General features: G+C 64.6%; 1 protein-coding gene across 3 annotated transcripts; it reads right to left on the bottom strand.

The window, feature by feature from the left end:
- Positions 1-154: 154 nt before the first annotated feature.
- On the bottom strand, positions 155-20,636 carry RBFOX3 (RNA binding fox-1 homolog 3). Of its 3 annotated transcripts, XM_074160264.1 has the most exons (12): positions 20,535-20,636; positions 6,807-7,058; positions 5,897-6,034; positions 5,402-5,455; positions 4,800-4,892; positions 3,600-3,660; positions 3,289-3,342; positions 2,858-2,990; positions 2,208-2,247; positions 1,559-1,620; positions 1,168-1,246; positions 155-199 (listed from the first exon to the last, which is right to left on the bottom strand). In XM_074160264.1, exons 1-12 carry the CDS (start codon positions 20,634-20,636, stop codon positions 155-157), a joined length of 1,113 nt encoding a protein of 370 aa, XP_074016365.1. The 3 variants fall into 3 exon arrangements, with proteins under 3 accessions (XP_074016365.1, XP_074016367.1, XP_074016366.1); XM_074160266.1 differs by lacking the exon at positions 20,535-20,636 and having other exon boundaries at positions 1,559-1,637; positions 2,204-2,247; positions 2,858-3,017; positions 3,241-3,342; positions 6,813-7,055; XM_074160265.1 differs by lacking the exon at positions 20,535-20,636 and having other exon boundaries at positions 5,897-6,031; positions 6,807-7,025.
- Positions 20,637-20,855: the final 219 nt, after the last annotated feature.

The following is a 20,855-nucleotide window of genomic DNA, read 5'->3' as shown; positions in this document are numbered from 1 at the left end:
CGTAACCCTACGGGGGCTGCTGAGGCCCCGGGGGGCCCAGCCCCAGTCCCAGCCCCCCCGGGCACCCACGGTTCCTCCAGAGGCTCTGTCTGCCTGGTGTGTTGGGTGCTAGTGAGCGGTCAGTGCTAGTGGTGGGGGGGCTGTGTCTGTCTTGCTAGTAGGGAGTGAAGCGGCTGTACCCTCCTCGGTATAGACTAGCCTGCAACATCAAAGATGAAAAAAAAAGCCAATCAGTATTCGAGAGAGAGGCAAAGCCCAGTTCTTCCCTTTTTTTTTTTTTAATCTTTTTTTTCTCTTTTTTTTTTTTTCTTTTATTTTTTTTCTTTTTTTTCTGCTCTTTAAAATGACACCAAATTGCTTGTCCTTGGGACGTGAGGGGCGGGCAGAGCTGGGGGTGCCCAGCGCTGCCCGGGCTCTGGGGCTGGCTGCGGGTGCTGCCTTGGGGGGCTGCCTCGTCCAGGGGCTGCAGGGTGCCCTGAGCCCCAGTGCCCCCAGCATGGCACCAGCGTGGCCAGGCCCCCCCGTGCCTGACCGTGGCGGAGCCCGCCCCCGTCCCCTCTGTGGCACTGGGCTGGTACCCACCCTGCCCATCCCCGCAGGATGGAGGGGCTGCTGGGACTCGGGGTGCCAAGGGGTGCTTGGCAACCCAACCCCGGCCCCAGCCAGGGGTGAGTGGGTTAAAAAAAGGAAGAAAAAGACGGTTTGGCTTTGAGATCCTGCCCCCTGAGTGGGATTTTTCATCTTTGATGCTGGCTGCGAGGGTAGCTAAAAGCCGTGGTGCGTGGGTGGGCTGTGGGTACCAGCGCACACACATGTGCTCCCTGTGCGTGGCTGCACACTGGGGACAAGAAAGGGGGTCCCAGTCCCTGGGCAGGGCCCTGGGGGCAGCTGGACCCCCAGGAAGCAGTGTGTGTGGGGTATAACGGGGCACCTGGGGTGTAGGCACGGGGTGGGGGGGGGGGTTCATCTCTTGCCTGCCTGGGACAGAGCCAGGCAGGGGCTGCGCTGCTCCTGCCACCGCCACCAGCTCCCAGCTCCCCCTCCCATAACCCCAGTGTGTGGGGCTGCCCCCCTCCTGCCCTTGCACCCCGCAGGCCCCCCAGGCTCCCCTCCCCAGGCTGCAGCTCGTGCCGGGATGCAAAGAAAGGCGGCGGGGGCTGCTCTTACCATGGTGCCGATGCTGTACGTGGCGGCGGGGCCGATGGTGTGGTGGTACGGGTCTGCCGCGGCATACACTCTGCCGTAACTAGAACCAAACACAGGGGTGGGAGTTAGTGACTGGGGACGGGGTCCCGTCTCCCCTCAGCAGCCCCCCCCCAGCCCCGGCATCCCCCTCTTGCACCCCAGCACCTTCCCGCTTCTCCCTGCCTGGGCACCAGTCCCAGATGAAGCCCAGGGCAGTGTAGGCACCCTGGTTTGCAGGATGCCCTCATCATCCCTAGCTCCAATCTCATCCCATGGGGGACAAAAGCAGGGGTGTGTCAGATGGGGGTGCAGGGGGTGAAATGGGGCTTCGCCCCCCTGCCCCGGAGTGAGACCTGTGGGCAGCAGTGCTTACCTGTCGCTGTACGCTGCCGCTGCTGCCGCTGGCTGGGCGTATCTGTAGGCGGCGTAGCCCCCCTGCAGCGGAGGAAAGACTGTGGTCAGGGAGGGGGGGCAGCACCCACCGGGGGAGGCTTGGGGGGGGCCAGGGCAGCTGGGCACCCCCTGGTCACTGCCACAGAGCAGTGGTGGGACCCTGCAGGGAGCCGGTGCCCATGCCACCCAGCTCACACCAGCCTCATTACCATTCCCCAGGGACTTTCACAAACATTAACCTTAAAAAATTAAATTTCCAGAGGAGAGAATGTCACCTCCCTGATCGCTTTAATGAGGTGTCACGTTAGATAAATCCTTCAGCCGCCTGCCTGAAATATCGCCAACGGCTTCTTAAATATGGAGGTTAAATGCCGGTGTAAGACAGTGCACCGGTGCCTGGCGAGGCCGTAAATCCCATGGGTTTCTGGCTCCCGGGGGGCCTGGCTGGGGGGCACAGGACCCGTGTGGTGCCACCCCACTCGCTCTGGAGGAGCTGCGCTCACATCCATCCCTCGGTTGGGCTCCGGCTGAGCTCCCCAGGGGAAGGGGCTGCCTTAGCCTGGTGCTTCTCACCCCCCCGCCCCGGCACAGTGTCCCTGGTGTGGCCCACACCCAGGCACGGCACTTACGTAGATCTCAGCTCCGTAGAACCCATCCTGGTAGACGACCCTGCAAACAAAGTGGAGGCATCAGGGCCTGGCCGGTGTCACCAGCTGAGATGGGTCGGGGTGAAGGCAGTGAACCGGGGGAGCCGCTTCCTACAGTGCAGCCGATGGGAGAGGAGGGGTGTCCAGGCAGCCTGAGGGCACGTCCCGGGCTGGGAATGCTAGCAAGGAGGGCAGGAACATGGGGATGGGCAGAGGGCACGGCCAAGGGCAGGGGATGCCACAAGGATGGAGGAGTCCGGGGCATGGTCACTGCTGGGACCAACTAAGTGGCCACAGATGGCCATGACTGTGCCTGACACCAGCAGGGCTGCGTGTGCCAGGAGAGAGAGTATTTCTGTTAAACCAACTGGCACAGCTGGAGCACCCGAGGGTGCTTTGGGGCACAGGAGCCTGGTGAGCACGTGGGTCACCCCCAAGGGCAGAAGGGGAACCCCCCCCCGATGGGGGTTTCCCAGAGCCCGAGGCCAGGCAGGTGCTGGGGGACCCACAGCCCGATCCCGAAGCGCGAGAGCCCGGTAATACCAACACTGATAGTGCAGCACCGGAGCACGGCGGCAGCAGCCGGGCACTGTGCCCGTGCCAGGCAGCGTCCCTGCCACCCTGGTACTCACGCGCCGTAGGTGGGGATGGGTGGTGGCGGCGGCGCGGCCCGGAAGGTGTTGTAGACAGCACGTCCTCGTCCCCGTAAGTGTGCCCCTCGGTATGCCACGGCTGTCCCCGTGGTGGGGTACGGGAACCCCGTTACTGCAGGAGAGAGGGGACAAAGGTGGGCTTTCCCCAGCAGCTCCTGACAGCACACAGCTGGGACCCCCGCAGCCACCCAGGGTGTCCCATGTGAGAGGGTCCCTCTGTCCCCCGAGCCTGCCGGTGACACAAGGATGCTGGGGCGGGGGGGTGTCGGGGGAAGCTGTGCATGCAGGGGTGCAGAGGCGAGGGGCTGAGGGCTGCTCGCTGCTCAGAGCGGTGATGGTGTCAGACACAGAGCGGAGCCGACGCTGGGGGAATCCGCGGGGGTAGGGGGTCGTCCCCGACATGACGTTACCTGCGTAGAACTCGGGGCCGTAGACTGCGCCCACCACCGGGTTCAACTTCCAGCCTGTGGGCAGGAAGAGTGGTGAGGACAGGGACACCCCCCCCTGCTGCCTTCCCCCCACCCTGAGGGGCCACAGACCCCATCTCTGGGCGGATGCAGGGCATGGGGTGCCCGGGGGGGTTGCATCCCCGCAATGGGCAGGGAGAGGCCACTCTCATGTCCACCCAAGGGCACAGAGGGCATTTGCTGCAGCAGCTCAGCTGCAAGTGGGCAGTGATGGTGCCTGGGGATGTCCCTGCCCTCCTGGCGCTGGTCCTTACCGTTGGTGTAGGGGTTGGCAGCCTTCTTGTTCGTCATGACGCGGGCCGTGGCGTTGTTCACCTGTGGAGAGAGGGGACAGGGGCTCAGCGCCAGCGGGCAGCAGGGCTGGGGGGTCCGCGGTCCAGGACCCGCTCGGCTGCGCTCAGCGTGTGTCACCGCTGCTTCAGGTGCCGGAGCGAAGGACACCGGCTGCCTGGGGAGATGCGGGAGGAACCTCTGCCGGCAGCTGCCCTGCCGTGGTGCCATCCTGCCTGAACCCCAGCTGGCCCAGCCCTCCCAGCTCCTGCCCAGGCTCCACTGGCAAGCGTCGGCCGGGCTGGTGGCTGATGCCCCGACCACTGCGGTGCCATGCTCAGGACAAACCCTGATGTGCTGCCATCAGGCTCAGCCACCTCCCATCCCCACCTCACGCCTGATCATGCCAGTAGGAAGGACATGCTTGTGGCAGGAGCCCGGGTCACTCTTCCAAGCTCCCGTGAGCTTCTGCCTGGCTTGTTGGACCACGTTCTCTGACATCGCTGTGCCCTGCCAGGCTGCCCTTCCCTCGGCACTGCCGGGGACATTTATGTCCCACTCCCTCTGCCACGTGCCGCCCCCTTCCCTCTGCTCGCCGGTGATCAGCGAGGTGCTGCCAGCGAACGGGCAGAGACTGGTCCCTCTGCCCAGCTCGAAGAAGCAGAAGTCTCGGGGCCAGGCAGCACGGCAGCCGCTGGCACAGCAGGCACGGGCGCCCTGCACAGCATCCATGTCTCCCAGGGCAGGGGAGCGGGGACAGCACGTGGAGCAGGGAGCCCCTCTCCTCCCTGCAGAGCCCAGGGTGGCTGTGTGGTGGGCACGGGGGCTGCGGGCAGCTGGGGTCCACCAGACCCCTCTGTAACCGGGCAAAAACGCAGGCAGAACCCAGGCTGTGCTCTCCCCACACACAGGAGGCTCCTTTGAGCTGGATGCTCCTTGTGCCAAGTGACGACCTCCCCGGCAGCTGGCACACATGCTCCCGTGCCGCATTCAGGGACGCATGCACGCGCCGGGACAGCCTCCCCTGGGACATGCAGGACCTGGGGCTGACCCAAAGCGTCCCCTGCCCCGGCTCTCCCCTGCCCGCGGTCCCCGGGCAGCTCTGCCCTGCCTGCAGTCCCCCGGGCAGGGTGCAGGGGACACACGCACACGCAGGCATGGCACTAGCACACTTATCTGAGCACCTCAATCTTCCGGCCCTCTACGATGGTGCCATTCAGCTTCTCCCGTGCCCGGTCGGCATCTGTGCTAGTTTCAAAAGTTACAAACCCAAAACCCTGTGAGCAGAGGAGAAAAGGAGAAAGAAAGAGACAGAGAGAGACAGAGAGAGGGTGTGGGGACAGAGAGAGAGAGGGGGTGAATCAGGAGAGCTGGCGCAGGAGATGAGGCTGCCGCAGTGCAGAGATGGAGAGCCTGGGTCAGGGCCCCCGCTGGCGCCGGGGGTCCCGGCTGAGGCCCCAGCATCGCCCACCAGCTGGGAGAAGAGTCTGGGAGAGGGGCACAGAAAGCAGGGAAGATACAACAGACACATCCACACACAGAGGGACACGAGCTGCCTGTGCAGGGGGGGGGCAGAGCCAGCCCTCCCCTCCCTTGGGGCACAGGGACCTGCACAGCCCCCCCAGCTGATGCAGGGCAGCGGGACGGGGCTGCCCCGAGATGGGGTACCTCGTGCCTGGTTCCCATGGGGCAGGAGAGGAGGAGAGAGCGAGCAGAGGAGCCCCCAGGAACCCCAGCTCCCCCTGGCCCCCTCCCCGTAACGGCACCGGCTGCAGGCAGCACCCACCTTGGAGCCCCGCTCGTTGAAAATGATCTCCACATCCAGGATCTTCCCGAATTGCTGCAAGCAGAGAGAACGGGGGGGAGGGGGGGTGTGAGCGCCTGCAGATCCCCGGCCCCACGCCACGGGGGGACCCTTGATGCCATGCAGGGGAGAGTCCCCGTCCCTCCCACAGCACCCCCTCTTCCAGGACTTGAGGAGTATCACCCTAAATCTCATTAGCCTGCACTGCCCTGAATCCTAATGAAGACTGGGAATGGGACAAGGGGAGGGGGACACAGGCTCTGTCACTCCCCCCTCCACGCATGGGCCTTGGCCCCCCAACCCGGCTGATAACCAGGGTGCAAATCCTGCCAACCACTGTCCCCGGCCAGAGGTGGCACGGAGGTGCCTGGGCAGGACAGACCCCTGGGACAGGACATGGCGGGGTTCCTGCGGTGCCACCGGCAGCACCTGAGCAGAGAGCAGGGGACACGGGTGGCTGGACGGGGCTGGACTCACCCCAAACATTTGCCGCAGGTCGGGGTCCCGGAATCGGAAGGGGATGTTGGAGACGTGTAACCTCTTGGGCTGCTGTTTGTCTGTGTTGTCTGAGGAGTGTAGCTGCTGGCTCTCTGTCTGTGCCGCCTCGTCTGTCTGCTGCGGGAAGCACCGCTAGCCATCAGCCCCTGCCTTGCCAGCTCCATGTCCCCCCAGTGGGGGTCTGGGCTTGGGGACTGTCCCTTTCCCCTCCCCTTGGCCCTGCCTGCCACTAAGGACACCCTGGACCCTGTGGTCCCCAAGCTCTGGGCAGCGCTCCGTGGGTCTCCCCACAGCCCAATGAGTCAGGGGGATGCCGGAGGGGAACTCTGCCTGTGGGAGTGGGCAATGCCCACCCGGGGAACCAGCCTGACCCCCCACCTCGGCCGGTGCTGCCAACAGGGTGAGGACATCACCCACCCCATGGGGGGCTGAGTGCTGTGGGGGGCACAGGGAGCACACCCCGGGATGAGGGCGAGGGGTGACCAACTGCAGAGAGCCGGCCAGCATCGCGTGGCCTCACACTGGCCTCTCCCCCCCGTCGTTAGCCCAGTGGCACGGTGGCACACGGCGGGGGGTGTGCCTGGGGTGGGGAGCGGCAGACCCCGCACAGGGGCTGGGAAGTGTCGGCTCAGCACTTTCCGCGGCGCTGCGTTACAGCCCCGTAATTGAAGCTCTCTGCTGGGAAAGCAGCCAAGCAGGTAGATTACAAGTGATTAGAAATGATGGGGGGGGGGGGCTGCGAGGGAGAGAAGCAAGCGGCTGCGGCACCCAGCCCGGCACCCCAAGGGACCGTGGCCAGGCAGGCTCTGCTAGCCCGGCACACCCAGCACTGCCCCAGGACCCCTGGCACTGCCCTGGGACCCCCCCCCCCCCGCCACTTCTCCCTTACCGGTACCGTCTGCGTCCCTGCTATGGACTGTGTGCTGGCGTCGGTGCCCGGCTGCTCGGCGTGGCTCTGTGCTGGTGTGTAGAGGGTCATGGCGTGCTCCGGTACTGTGCTTTGCCCCGAGTAGTCCTGCGTGGGGTGGGGGTGCGGCGGCGCGTACTCTGCGGGGATCCCGTTCTGGGGGGGTGGGGGGTACTGGGCCGGGGGGTAGGGCTGAGCCATCGCGTCCGGCGGAGCCGTGGCGTCCTGGTTACCCTGCCGAGACAGCGGCACCAGCCCCCTTACCCACCGATGTCCCTGGGGAGTCTGGGCTGCCACCTGCCTCAGGCAGGGGTCCTGGCCCCCCAGCCCCACCACGCCCCAGCCTTTGGTGTCCCCCCCCCAGACCCTCTGTGCTGTGGCAGCTCCTGGGATGCACTACCCACAGCCGAGCCCCCATCCTCTCCTGCTCCAGGACCCTGACTGCCTGGTGCACCGGGGCTGGGGCAGTGCGAGGATGGAGCTCCCCCCGCGGGGATTAACTAGGGGAGCCAGCACATTGCCCTGTCCCCGGGAACAGAAACCAGAGCAGCCCTGGCTTTGGAGCCCGGTGTGGGGCAAAGCAAAGCCGGGTGGGCAGCATTGCTCCGAGGGGGCTGCACAGCATCAGTGCCCGCCGGCAGCAAACCCAGCATCACAGCGATGGTGGTGGCAGCAAAGGGGAGTGGGGCTGGGGAGGGAGGGGCAGCCGGGGCGGGGAGGGGTGTTGACGGCCCCTTGGCAAACACCAGGCAGGGATCAATTAACTGCTAAATATTTGATTAGGCCCTTTACTCTAATGCAGCTGGCCTGGCCTCCCTGGTCAAATGGGGTGAGATGTACCTCCAGCGTGGGCTGCCCGTTGCTGGGGGGGCAGTATGGGGCCGGGGGGGGGGGGGCAGCGTGGGGCTGCCGGCCGGCGCCTCTCCTGCACACGCACCAACCACCCACCCTCACAGCCCCCATGCACCCGCGGGCTCTCCCCCTTGCACACGCGTGTGCTGACCCTGCCACACGCACAGATGCCCACCGTGGCGCACGGCCCCCGCCAGCCACCGAGAGACTGTGACCGCCTGCGCCAGCGCACGGGGCAGCCTCCCTGGATGCTTTACAACCCGCCGCGGCAGCCTCTCGCCCATGAAATACATCTGTGGCTCAGCCCGTGGAGACAAGCTCCTTAATTGTGTGTGTGGCCGATTTATGGTGCGGAGGGATGGAGGGGGGCGGGGGGGGCCGCACTGCCAGCCGCCATCCCCCAGCTGGCAGGGCCGTCACGCCTGCGAGGGAGGCAGGGGAGCCCGTGCCGGGGGCACGGAGGGGACCACACGCGAACCCAGCGTGAATAATCCCGCTACGGATCTGCAAGTCACTGCCAGGCTCACCAGCGCCTTCCCGCGCTGACTCAGCTGCTCAGGGATGTGCCAGATCCACCTGCCAGCGCAGCCCGGGGCTGCTGATGCTTCAGGACCGGGGAGCCCCATCCCCGGTACTGCCCCCCCCACACGGGCCACACTCCTGCCGGCGCCACAGGTGCCAACCCACCTCGACTGGAGGGTTTCCATCCTGCGCTCAGCCAGGCCCCGGCGCCCGAGCCTGCTCCGGAGAGCGGGCAGACACCAAACTGTCACATTGGTCACACTGCCAGTGCCCAGCCCTCCCTGACTGCATCCCTGATACCCAGCATCCGACCCTCCCTGCCTGCGTCCCTGATACCCAGAACCTGGTCCTCCCTGCCTGCATCCCCGGTACCCAGCGCCCAATCCTCCCTGCCTGCATCCCTGATGTCCAGCATCCAGCCCTTCCTGCCTGCACCCCTGATGCCAGCACCCGACCCTCCCTGCCTGTGCGCACAGAGCCAGCAGCAGGAGCCGCCTGCGGTGCTCCTGCACGCTCCGTGCTGGACACTCGTCCTTGCTATAACCATGGCCAGGATCAGCCACTGTCACAGGAGGGACAGGCACCGCTGCCCAGGCAGGAAGAGCCAAGTGGGCAGGGGGGTGCAGATGGGTACCGGGGCAGGGACCATCCCCACCTGCCCAGGTCTTGGGCTCCGCTGGCTCCTCGCCAGCCCGTCCCGACAGCCACGTTCATTTCTGTTATTAATTAGGGCTGTCGCAGTGCTTGTCAGCCCAAGTATTATTTCATTCAGGGACCATTAGGTTCCCCTGTTTCGCCGCTCGCCATCGCCGGGGCTGCCGGTGCTGCAGAGGCGCAGATTTCCAGCTCCCAGCACCTCCTTCCTGCCAGCGCTGCCCTCCATCCTGGCTCAGTGTCGGGGGGCTGCTGGGGGCAAGGGCCCCATGGGGAGGGGGATGGCAATGGGTTTGGCTGCATGATGCTCCTTGACGTCACAGGGAAGTGGCTGCTGCTCGGCTCCTCGCCCTGCGCTGCCTGCGTCCTCTGCTGCCAGCTGCTCGGGCTGCCTGCAGCGTGGGAACAGCCCCGGCCCCGGGCAGCCCTGGGGACCCTCTGCTCCCCCCCAGGAGAGATCCTGGTCCCCGGCCCCACAGCAGCCCCTCATCCTGCACCAGGAGCAGCCCCTTCCCTGGATCCCTCCCTCCACCAAGTGCCCAGGGGGTCCTGGGGACTGCACCCCATGGGAGGCAGCCAGATGGCACCGCCCCACAGCCGGGTTCTCCCAGCTTGGGGTGCCCAGCTGTGCGGGGAGCCCGTGGCACGGTGCCAGCCCGTGGGTGCCAGGGACAGGGGATTCTGATAGGCGTCCCTTCCTCGTGCACCGCACATCCCTCCCGGGGGCGTGGGGGATACTCCCTCACTTTGTGGGGCAGCTTTCCGCATTTGCATTAAAAGAAATTCTGATTATTAATGGCTCATGGCCCTCACTTAGTAAATGAGACGGGAGATTAGTGCAGTGCCCAAGACCGAGGATGGAGCAAAGCTGGCAGTACTTGGCATGTACTTGCATGTAAAACATGGCATGGGGGGCACGAGCAGCATGCCACCACCTGTGCTGGCCGTGCCGAAACATGGTGGCCCCCGGGACAGCAGCAGAGGAGCTGGGACAGGGAGTCCAGGCCCCCGCTGTCAAGGGGAGCAGGGGCTCTGGGCAGCACGGCATACGCTGCCATGTCCTGCAGGCTGGCGGGCATCCTGCTGCCTCCCAGCACCTTGGCAGAGCCCCACACCGAGGAGCTCGGGGCCAGGGGAGCCCCCACAGCCAGGGGAGCCCCTTCAAGAGCAGCTCCATCCAGCTGGCTGTGGGACTCCACTCCCCGAGCCCAGCCCTGGCGGGCAGGGTCAGTGGGACCCCGAGGTCCTCTGCGTGGTGTCCCCTGTACGGCGTCCCCTGCCCTGCCCGCATCTCAGCCCCGCGCCACCAGCCCTGCGCAGCGGCTGCCGCAGCAGGCAGGGGGTGGATATCATCTTTAGCTGATTAAATGTCCCTCATTAACGAGTTTCTTTAATTAATGAAGTTTTTTTGTTTGCTCCACTTGCTTTCTCCCCACCGCACTCTGCCTCCTCAGCACAATCCAGGCCATTTCCTTTCAAGTCATTTAGCGCGTGGGGCCGGTTCCTGCCGACGCCGCACTTTGGTGATTGTGCCTGTCAGCTCGGGGCTGACGACGCCATTTTTAACATTTGCTCCTTTTTAAGAAAATAACACACCAGGAGCCCCCCGAATGCGGAGGACATGCCTGAGCAATTAGCTGAGCGCCTGCGCTAACGAGAGGGCACCCTGCAACGTCCCACCACACTGCGTCCTGCCAGCCCGGTGCGAAGGTGCAGCGTGTGAGCTCACGAGCAGCCGTCACCCGCTGCCACCCACCTCCAGCCACCGATGGGCAGCACGGTGGCCTTTCGGCGGCCCAGCAAAGGCGGCCAGCGAGCTGTGCCCATGCTCAGCCACAGCCTCTCCTCGCACTCACGGTCATGATTTACAGCCAGGCGGCTGCCTGTTCTGGGGCTGCTCCCCTTGCCCGCAGCCACAAACGTGCCCAGGGCTTCCTCCAAAAGCCTCACGGCCACCCTGCCACCTTGTCCCCTTCCTGCTCTTGTCCTCAGTCCAGGGAAACCCCCAGCTCTGATGGTGGATGTCCCCTTCCCACGTGCTGCGCTCAGGCCAGTGCTGCTGGTGCAGGGGTGGCACGGCACTGACTGGTCATGGCACACGTGCAGTCTGGCTGGCCAGCAGCGTGCTGAGCCCCCAAGCAGCTGGGGAGGGGGCACAGACCCATCACCGCACACCTCCCCCCCGCCAGCGAGAAGGGAGCCCCGAGAGCAGCGCGCACCAAGGAGCCAGCAGCTGCGGGTGCCTGGGAGGCAAAGGCAGAGCAGATCCGCAGGTCAGTCAGCCCAGCTCCGGTCCCCGATGCCCGCGGCTGTCCCACTCCCTCCACCAGGAACCTGCCGAGAGGTGCAGAGAGGGGCTGAGGTCCCCACCATAGCATCCACAGAGGCCACCAAGGTGTTCCTCCAACCTGCAAAACCTCTATGGGCAGCACATCCTGCAGGCAGTGGAGGCAGGCAGCGCAGGCAGCGAGCACGTTCCCCTGACCCAGAGTGGCCCCTGCGTGCTCGCTCGCTGTCGGGGCGTCCCTTTGCGAGACAACCCTGAGGTCAGATTGAGAGCAGAGAAGGGTGTTGAGCGACTCCCCGAGGGCGCCCATGGCTCAGCCCGCACCAGGGCAGCTGCTCACTGCTGCAACAGGTCTGCAGCGCGGCTGCGGCGGGACGCACCGGGCAGGACACGCAGGACACGCATCGGGAACGCACCGGGGCAGGGAAGCCGATGGCAGCGTCCGCCCTTGTGCCCGCTGCCTCGGACCAGGGCAGTGCAGGGCTCGGTAAACACCCCGGTGGCAGCCAGAGGGTCCTTGCCTGTTCCCGTGTGCCCCCCGGGCACCCAGGGGCCACGCGGCCGTGCCGTCACCACCGTAAGGCCATGCCCGGCGCGGCTCATCTGCGTGACAGCCACAAATGTTCCCCCTTCGATCCAGCCGCTCGCTCATGCTAATGACTGTCAACATGAAACAGAGGCCGTGAAGGGGAGGAAAATTACTCCCTGAAAAGGAATTGACTGATCCCCGTCATTTCTCAAGGAATCACTGACCTGTGAATATTTCATTACCCAAAATGCCGCGCCATCCATACAAAGCAGCGCGCCCGGCCCCGGGGAAGGCACCAGCCACAGAGCCCCGGGCTGCGTCGGGGGAGCAGGGTTGGGGACCTCACCACGGGGACATCCCCAGCCTCAGGAGGGACAAGCCATCTCTCGGGAGCCAGTGGGAGACGGCAGCAGGTCGCTTCTTCTCTCCACCCCAAAGCGGGGGCCATCGCGGCCCTGCAGAGGGCTGGGGGGGGGCACAATGGGGAAAATCACCCCCCTGGGACGGAGCTGTGAAAGGAGGTGAGGAGCTGCGGAGGCTGGAGGTAGCAGCCGCCGCGCTTAATGTCTTCATTAGTGGGAGGCAGGGGGGGTGAGGGCTGCTAATGGCATCTGCCAGGGATGCGGGAGCGGGGAGCTCTGCCTCGAGCAGTGGGGCTGGAGAGAGCAGGACCCCAGGGGCGGCAACGATGGCGCGAGAGGAGGAGGAGGAGGAGGAGGAGGAGGAGGAGGAGGAGGAGGAGGAGGAGGAGGAGTGGGGGGAAGGCAGGGCATCCTGCTGGCATGGGAAAAAGACCATTTTTCCAGGCTGCCACATACTGTCTCAGCACCTTCTGCCCCCACCGCCCCGTGGCAGGATCCTGCAAGGGAGGAGCTGCCTCTTGCCCAGGGCAGTGGGGCTGGCTCCTGCCCCGTGACTCCCCGATGGCAGCGTCCACCCGCCTGTGGCTACCGGGGGCCAAAGCACGGCCAGGGCACGAGGCTGCTTCCCCTCTGCCCATGGAGGAAGGATGCGGCAGCTGGTGGCCATGCAATACCCAGAGGGAGGGGGGACGAGACGCCAGCCCGGGCACAGACCTGCTCGAGTGTCCCCGTCACCTCCTGCGCGGGGCAGGGGGGGGGAGCAGGGTCCAGCCCCGGCTCCCGGCTCCGCCAGCCGGAAACTTAGGCGCTGAGGCCGCATGAAATATTCATGAAGTAAATGGTGCAATTTCATCTGCATTCAGCCAACTTCATGTATATTTCAGAGTATTATGAAATGATAATGTTGTGTAACCGAGGCGAGACGGGGGTGCTTGGGGGGGCTTCCGGCCGCCCCCCATGAGTGTGTGGCTTGACATGGCCCAGGCTCGCGTGTACCGGTGCCGCTGCGCCGGGGAGCGACCGGGCTGTGCCACTGCTGGAGACATGCCAGGATCAGGCCTCCAAGCGAGCGGGAGGACCTCTGGGACACGCAGCACTCTCCTCCCTCCTCAGCAGAACCCGACATCGCCGGCGGTGCCGGGGTCACCCACAGCAGCTTCCGGCATCGCCGGCGGTGCCGGGGTCACCCACAACAGCTCCCGGCATCGCCGGCGGTGCCGGGACTCACCCGTAGCAGCTCCCAGAGGATGCTCCTGGCGGGCAGTCCCCGGCACAGCCGGCCCCCCGGCACAGCTATTACACCCAGCGTACGCAGCGTTGGCCAACATTCCCAGCAGCCCTTGGCCCCCAGCGGCCACCAAAGGGTCTGGGACAGATGGGCACAGCAGGCACAAACTTGGCTACAGAGCCTGGGGACAGGGACAGGCTAGAGAGGACATGAGTCCTTGCAGCATCCCCCCTGAGCTACCTGCTTTTCCAGAGCCCTGCAAACACCGCAGCATCCGACGCGGGGACACACACACCACAGGGACTGTGCACCAAGGTGACCAAGCCACGCTGGAGGCTGACCCGCCTGCTGGTGCCAGTGGTCCTGGGGGGCTGCTGCTCTAGGAAGGGCTGCAGGGTCCCTGGTGCACCCTGAGTGGCACAGAGGGACTCTGGAGGGGACACTCTTAGGCGTCCCAGCCTGCACTGCTGAGCTGTGGAGCCACCGGCAGCCGAGTCCAGCCCGGCGGGATCCACACAACTCAAGACACCGCGAGCAGCAGGATGAACGGCCACGTCCACCAACCTCACACCAGTGAGCACCACGCCAGCTCTGGCCACCATCCACGCACCCTGCCCCATGGCTCGCAGGTCCCCAAGGAGCCCAGGCAGCACTGCCTGGACCCTGGCCCCACTCCTTCCAAGCCCTTCGCACCCGGGAGCCCACCCATTGCCCCCCTGTCACCGTCACACCGCCGCCGCCACGCTGGGGCTCTGGCACCGCCGCACGTGGCGCTCGCTCACACGCAGCCTCACACCGGCCGGGGTGGGTGCTCGGAGAGCCACGGACCCCCATGAGCGCCCGGACCAAGCTCTCTCTCACGCAGCCCTCTCTAATAGGCAGTCAGGAGCATAATTTTTCCTCTAATTACATATTCAGCACTTCTGAGAAAATGAGATTTTGGTAATTCAATTGGACTGAGAAGCAGGGCTATAATAAAATGAAATTTGTAACAATCGCGCAGTTAAATTAGTTAAATGGAGAGGAAGGAGCTGTGGAAAATTGACCCCTCGATCTCCTAAAGACTAATCAGACATTTGAACCCCGTTGTGCTAACAAAGCCCCCAGGGTGTTGTGGCGGCATAGCCAGGGGGAAACCAGAGACGCCGGGAGGGAAGAGCTGGAAAAGAGCCGGGACCGCGTGGTGCCGCAAAAGGGACACACACCCCCCCCCCCCACCCCTGCCCTGCTCCAATCCCGGGGGTGGGATGGGTTTGGTGGAGAAAGTGCCAGGGCATGATGCTGGTGCCATGCCCTCTGCGGCACTGGCCATCGCCAGGACCCGGTGGCCAAGGCCCAACGCCGTCCAGGGACGGCGTTGGGCCTTGGCCACCGGGTCCTGGCGATGGCCAGTGCCGTGGAAGCCACTGCCCTCACTGGCTCCTGGACACGCATCACATCCCGTGAGCTGGTGGGGGCTCTGCAGCAGGTACAAAATAATTAGCCTCAATATTTATCTTGTTGTTGGTCTTTTTTTTTTTTTTTATTTTTTATTTTCTTTTTTTTTTTTTCTGGTGAAAGAAAAGAAGAAAAAGACGAGTTTCTCATTTGCAAGTTAATTAGTCTAATTACCTCTAATTAAGAGCTCCCCACACAATGCGGATCACAAATAAGCTGCCACTGTTGCCTGCTCCCGCTCTTCTCTCCCCATTTTTGATTTTATAAGAGAGCCGTTTGAAGGCTGTGGCCGGTGCCGTGGCGGGGAGATGCTGAGCGGGTGCAGCTGGGGGGGGGGACACGGGACATGGGATCCCCCCAAGCTGGGGGCTGCTCCCTTCCCCAGCCGGTGCCAGGGCTCCTCTGGGATGCTTGGGGACAGCCCCACTGCTGTTCCCCATATCTGCTCGGATCAACCTGGGCTCTCCATCCCCTGCCCTGACACAGGACCTGCATGGCCATCTCCTGCTTCCCCGGCCATCCCCTGCCTGCATGAGGGGCTTTGCCCGCGTGTCCCGACTGGCTAGGGGGGGTGAGGAGCCGGCGTGCCACCCAGTCCCCCCCCCCCCCCCCGCTGCCACCAGGGCAGAGCTGCAGCAGTGACGATCATGTCAGCTTATATGTCATTTTCTACTCGGGTAATGCCAGCGGTGAGGGATGGCTGCTCGGAGACGGGGGGGAAAATCATGACAAAGTGCTGCAAGCCCAGCACTCCGGCGAGGGGGAGTGGGAGCAGCCAGACCTGTCTGGCCCCCCCACCTTGGGGACACCACACTACATCCTGCAGTGACACCCCCTGCCCGCTCCCCCCGCCAGCTGTTTGATGGAGGGGGATCCCCGAGGGTGGGAGTGGGACCCGGTTCCACAGGTGCTGACCTCGACAAGTCCCCAAACCACCTGCCATCCCTGGCAGCACTGGCTTGTCCGTGCACCGAAACCCCGGCAGCACCCGAGGCTGCCCGGGCGCCGCTGCCGGCACCATCCCCACAGACTCCCTCCCCCAAGCTGGGTCTCCTTCCAGCGCCCGCCTCACTCAGCCCAATGGGTTCTTGCTGCCAGGGATGACATCCTGGCAGAGCTGCTTGCGCCGGGGCTGGAACGGATCCTGCTGATGCTGTGCAAACCCCGGCTCTCGGACACGGGCAGCGCAGCCGGGATGCGAAGGCTACTGGGAGGGTCCCTGCCCCAGGGGGGCACCGGAGCTGGGCACTGCTGGAGCCAGCTGGATGCTCGGGAAGGTGCTGGGGGGCAAAGTGAGAACCCAGCGGGGCTCGTAGGGGATTTGGGAAGCGCACCTGACCCTCTGTAGGAATTGCCTACAGCCCTGGGGGATGCTTGTCCTGCGGCAGCCACCACGAACCCTGTCACCTGCTGGGACATGGCCTTTCATCCCACCCATCCCAGCATTCCCCGATGCCGGTGCTTTCCCAATCCTCTCTGCACCCTCCCGGCAGCCCAGCCCCGCGCATGCCCAGCATGCCCGCTTGCCAATGCCAGCTGCACCTGAGGGACTAATGCCCTTTCTGCAGAGGCCACCGCGCTCCGTGGTACTCCCACTGCTCGCCAGCCCCACCACTGGATCCCATCATCTCACAGACACAGTCCCCGGGAATGGAGCTCACTGCTCCTGCTGCCGCAGAGCCGCCACGCTGATGCCGGGGCTGGTGCCGGCAGCGGGACCCGGTGGCAGCGCTGGCCCCGTGGGGACAAGGCAGCTGGGGAGCCAGGTCCCCGCCATGACTCTGCAGATCCCTGGAGGAGCAGAACCCCGGCACCCAGCATCCCACCCGGCCATGGCTGCAAATCCAGGGGCAGCGCAGGAAAAATCTGGGTTCAAATTCCCTATTTCCCGCTGGGCCTCGAGCACGGGCGGCCGTGGGTCGGGGGCAGCCGGGGGCCGGGGGTGGTGGGAGCCGGCGTGGGCAGCCTGTGCCGGCTCCTAATTAGCCTTTCTTCTTTGTTAAACCATACCCCCTCCACTGACTGCCTGTAATGTTTTAAAAAATGATAAGATACTAAATCTAATTTAATCTACTCATTCACCCATCACTATAGTACTAAAATAGGAATACACCTATAAAAAGAGCATCGCCAGGCAGTGTAGGCCCAAATTACAGCTATTGTGGGAAAACCAGCTTTGCGAAGCTAAAATTAAATGTCAGTGTTTTTCAATATATTAAAAAAAAAAAAAAAAAGGGAAAAGATGGTTTTTGGGGCTCTAAGACCCAGGGTGGTCGCTGCAGTGTGGGCGCTCGGCCGCAGCCGGGAGCCGCCGCGCCGGGACACACGAGCAGGGGGAGAAACCAGCTCCGAAACCAACCCGCTGCTGCCACACGCTACGATATTGCTGGGAATAGACTTGCTCCCTAAAAATACGATATGCTAAACTTGGCAGCAGCCCTTTTGGAAAGGAATTTTCCAAGCAGCCTTTTTTTGCAGAGGCTGTTTCCCAGCCGGGCGCTCTCAGCCCAGCCTCCTGCACCGTGGGCTGGGCAGCGCGGTGTGACCGTGGGCACCGGGGACGTCCCTGGCGAGCGACACCTTGGGGGTAGCTCTGCGGTGGGTTTCGGCCACCTGCACATCAGGCGCAGCCCCACACATCACCGCCTGTGCCCCGATCGTGCCGCGCTCCAACACTGGTGCTGAGCCCCAGAGCCCGGCTCCGTTCCCGGTCCGTGCCTCATCCTGCAGCAATCAGCTGCTCTCTTATAATTACAGCAGACACACTTCTTAAGCAGCAGCCGATGGCCACCATCAGCCACCACACAGCCACCAAAGTCTCCCCCTGAGGCCAGCAAGAGCCAAACGTCCTGCCAAGCCCCACCAGAGGACACGGTCCTGCTGCCTGCCCCACCAGCGCCGGCTGCTCTGGTGCTGAGCGTGGTTCCTGCACGCAGTGTGGCTGCACCATGCCGAGCGCCACAGACCATGGCTACCATGGCCGGGACCGGGGTGGCCCTGCAGGCCGTGTGGGGGAAACTGGACTGGGCTGGGCTGAGCGAGCTGCAAGTTGCCCGCAGCCACTTGGATGAGCCATTGGCACCACCAGAGCCTGGTGGCAACTGGATCTTCCCTGGCGCTAGTCAAAGTTTTGTGGACAACTTCATTTCTTGGTCGTTCCTTCAAGTACTATCACTGGTGAAGATGCCGGGGCTGGGGGGACACGAGCGGCCTCCTTGGAACAAACACAGCAAACCCCAACAAACCCCCTGCGGGGAGAGTACACCCCTGAAGGGGAAAAGGCCAGTTACTGCGCACAGACTCCATGGACCCCCAGCTCTGCTTCCCCCCGGCCAGCCCAGCCCGGAGCAGCCAGATGTGGATCCCAGCACAGGAGGAGCCAGTGGCCAGTACGGGCCCCTGCAGCCGTGGGGCTCAGGCACTGTCCCACGTACGTGCCCACCCCAGGTCTGACGCACGGACATCCGCTTCCCTGCGTACACCCCCCCTCGGTCAGGGAACCGTAACCCAGGGGGTCTAAACCAAGCCCTGCACAGCCCCCATGCCACAACACCTTCAGGGAGAGCTGGTTAAACCCCTCCAGAGTCTCCGGCCACGCACAGGGGAATGGAGCCGCCTGGGCAGGGGTGAGCTCCAGGGTGGGCACGTGCCCCCGGGCAGAGGCAGCATCGCTCCCTGCGCGTCCTCTACCGCAGGCATGGCAAAGGAGCGCAGGTCCGAAATCCAGAGTGAATTTGGGGTAAAGCACTGCTGCAGAGTGAACACCAGGCAGGCCTGTTGCTTGGCCGGGCAGGACGAGGAGCCGGCGGCACCGTGTGCCCTGCGCCCCTTCCCCACGTGACGGCTGCCAGGGACGTCCCTCCACCCGACGCCTCCTCGCGACATGCACCAGGAACACCCCGTCCCCAAGCGCTGGATGCAGAAGCCTCCGCAAGGGACAAGCCCTGGGACGAGGATGGGGATTTTAACCTCCATTGTGCCCATTAGCTGGGTGAAAATCCAACTCCATCTCTCTTAATAAATCCCTCCTTTCTGGCCCGCGAGCCCAGCCGCGCTGCCAAGGAGCAGGCGGCTTCTGGGAGAGCGAGGAGGAAGAGATGCTAAACACGACGTCCGAATTAAAACAAACAGGGTGATGGTGGAACCGGGAACCGCGGGGTGCAGAGAGCACCGGGGAAAGGCTTCTCCTTCCCAGGGACCCCAAACTCTATCCGTGCACAGCCCAGCCGGGGGCTGGTAGCCCATGCCTGCCCGCAACGCTGCTGGCCTCCGCTGCAGCCCCAGTAGCCGGCCGGCAGCGCAGCCGGTCAGTGCTGGAGCGTGCCGCAGGGCGAGCGGTGCAGCCCAGCCCCTCGTGGCAGCCGGGGACAAGGGGATCTGGAGGGATGAGGGAATCCTGGGGGATGAGGAGATCTTGGGGGACGGGGGAATCCCGGCCGGAGAGGGAAACCTCCCACGCAGCCGCCCGCTCCCAGCAGAGGCTCCAGGCCCCGTTGCTGGTTCAAAGCATCCATGCGCTCCCTTCAGAGGGACAGAAAACCTCCCCGGGGACGGGTAGGGGCTCGGGGATGGCTTCTGCTCGGTGTCCGACCCGCCTGGACAGCCGAGCAGTGGCCACGGCGGACCTCGGCACAGCCTGGGGAAGCCAAGACCGAAACCCAGCCCAGCCCCAGCTCTCCCCAGCCTCTGCCTGCAGGAGGGTGCAATAAATCACGCACCCGTCTTGGCCGGCCTCTGCAGCAGCCCCTGCGTGAGCCCTGGCCCCGTGCACACGCCGCGGCCGCCGCCGCACTTGTGTAACCAGCGGCAGCACCGGCTTTGCCAGCCCCATCGCCAGGGTACCAGACAGAGCCATCCTGGGCCTCGCTGTCCCCACCGCCAGCGTGGCCACAAGCCTACTCGGATGCAGGCTATGGACGTCCCGAGGGATGGAGACGCTCCCCAGCCCTTCCCTGCCAGGGCGGGAGGGTTTGCGCCCGCGCCGCCTGTCCTCGGCTGCTGGGTGAGCCGCGCAGGCCACGCCGAGCGCGGTGAGGATGCTATGAATTTTTAAACTCCTGAAAGCACAAATGGAGCAGTTCGCCTGGCTGGGAGATGGGATTTCCGACGCAGCAAAGAGGCTTTTGAAGAAAACGCTGCTTCTCCCGAGCTGTGCTTCCCCCGGGATGAGGAGCCCAGAAACCCAGCGTGCTGGGTCCAGCCTGGGACCCACGGGCAGCCCCACAGTGCAGCACACCCTGGCCAGAAGTTAAGGACCAAACTGACGGCCCAGGGACCCTCTGGCCAGGCCGCCCGGTCCTGGGGCTCACCTGGACCTGCCACCCCCCTGGGTCCCTCTGCAGCATCTTCCTATTGACAGTGACACAAGCCCACGCACACTCAACCCTGCGGCCTGGCTGCACACACACACAAACACATACATGCACACGCATGTGCATGCACAAGCTCATCACCTCCCCTTCTCCCCGGAGGCTTCTCAGGCCACGCAAGAGCCTCATTCCTTTATCCGAGCATCCATCATCACCCCTTGCCTCTGCTGAGCGGCAGCAGCGCCAAGGAAGGCGCTGGACCCGCACCGGCTGCTCTGCCTGCCGCACTGCCCGCGCCTCAGCCCACTCGCCCGGCCACCTCACCAGAGAAACCCCCAAGGAACCACAGCCAAGGACCACGAGCCACCACTGCAACACAACTGGTCGGTGCCGCGGGGCTGGTGCCGGAGAGGCCCCCACGGCCAGCGAGGATGTGGTTAAGCTCCAACCCTCCACCGAGAGGGAACCGGCCAGAAACACGTGTGAACCGGAAAGCAAAAAAAATAAATCCCCCGGAGAGGGTGACTTACCTGTTGGAGGTAGAGGAAGGCTGGAGGACAGGGGAGAGAGTGAGGAAGCATGCCTGAGTTGGAGACAAGGAGGCAGCCCGAGTTAGCCATGGAGCACAGCATGTGTCGACAGGTAGCCGTGAAGCTGCTCGCGGGTCCGTCCTCTTCCGCACACCGCGATCCTCGTCTTCCCGGCTGGCCCCCCGGGCTCTCCCCTCCTCGGCCGTCCCTCCCGACCCCTCGGCGCTAGGAGCGGGGACGCATCGGCGGCAGGAGGCCGGCCGCCCGGCAGCAGCGCTCGCCTTCACTCCGGTGCCATTAGCCACTGGCAACCGAGCGCTC

Source organism: Numenius arquata, chromosome 17 (assembly GCF_964106895.1).
Source record: "Numenius arquata chromosome 17, bNumArq3.hap1.1, whole genome shotgun sequence".
NCBI lineage: Eukaryota > Metazoa > Chordata > Aves > Charadriiformes > Scolopacidae > Numenius > Numenius arquata.
This window is presented reverse-complemented; position numbering and strand designations above follow the sequence as displayed.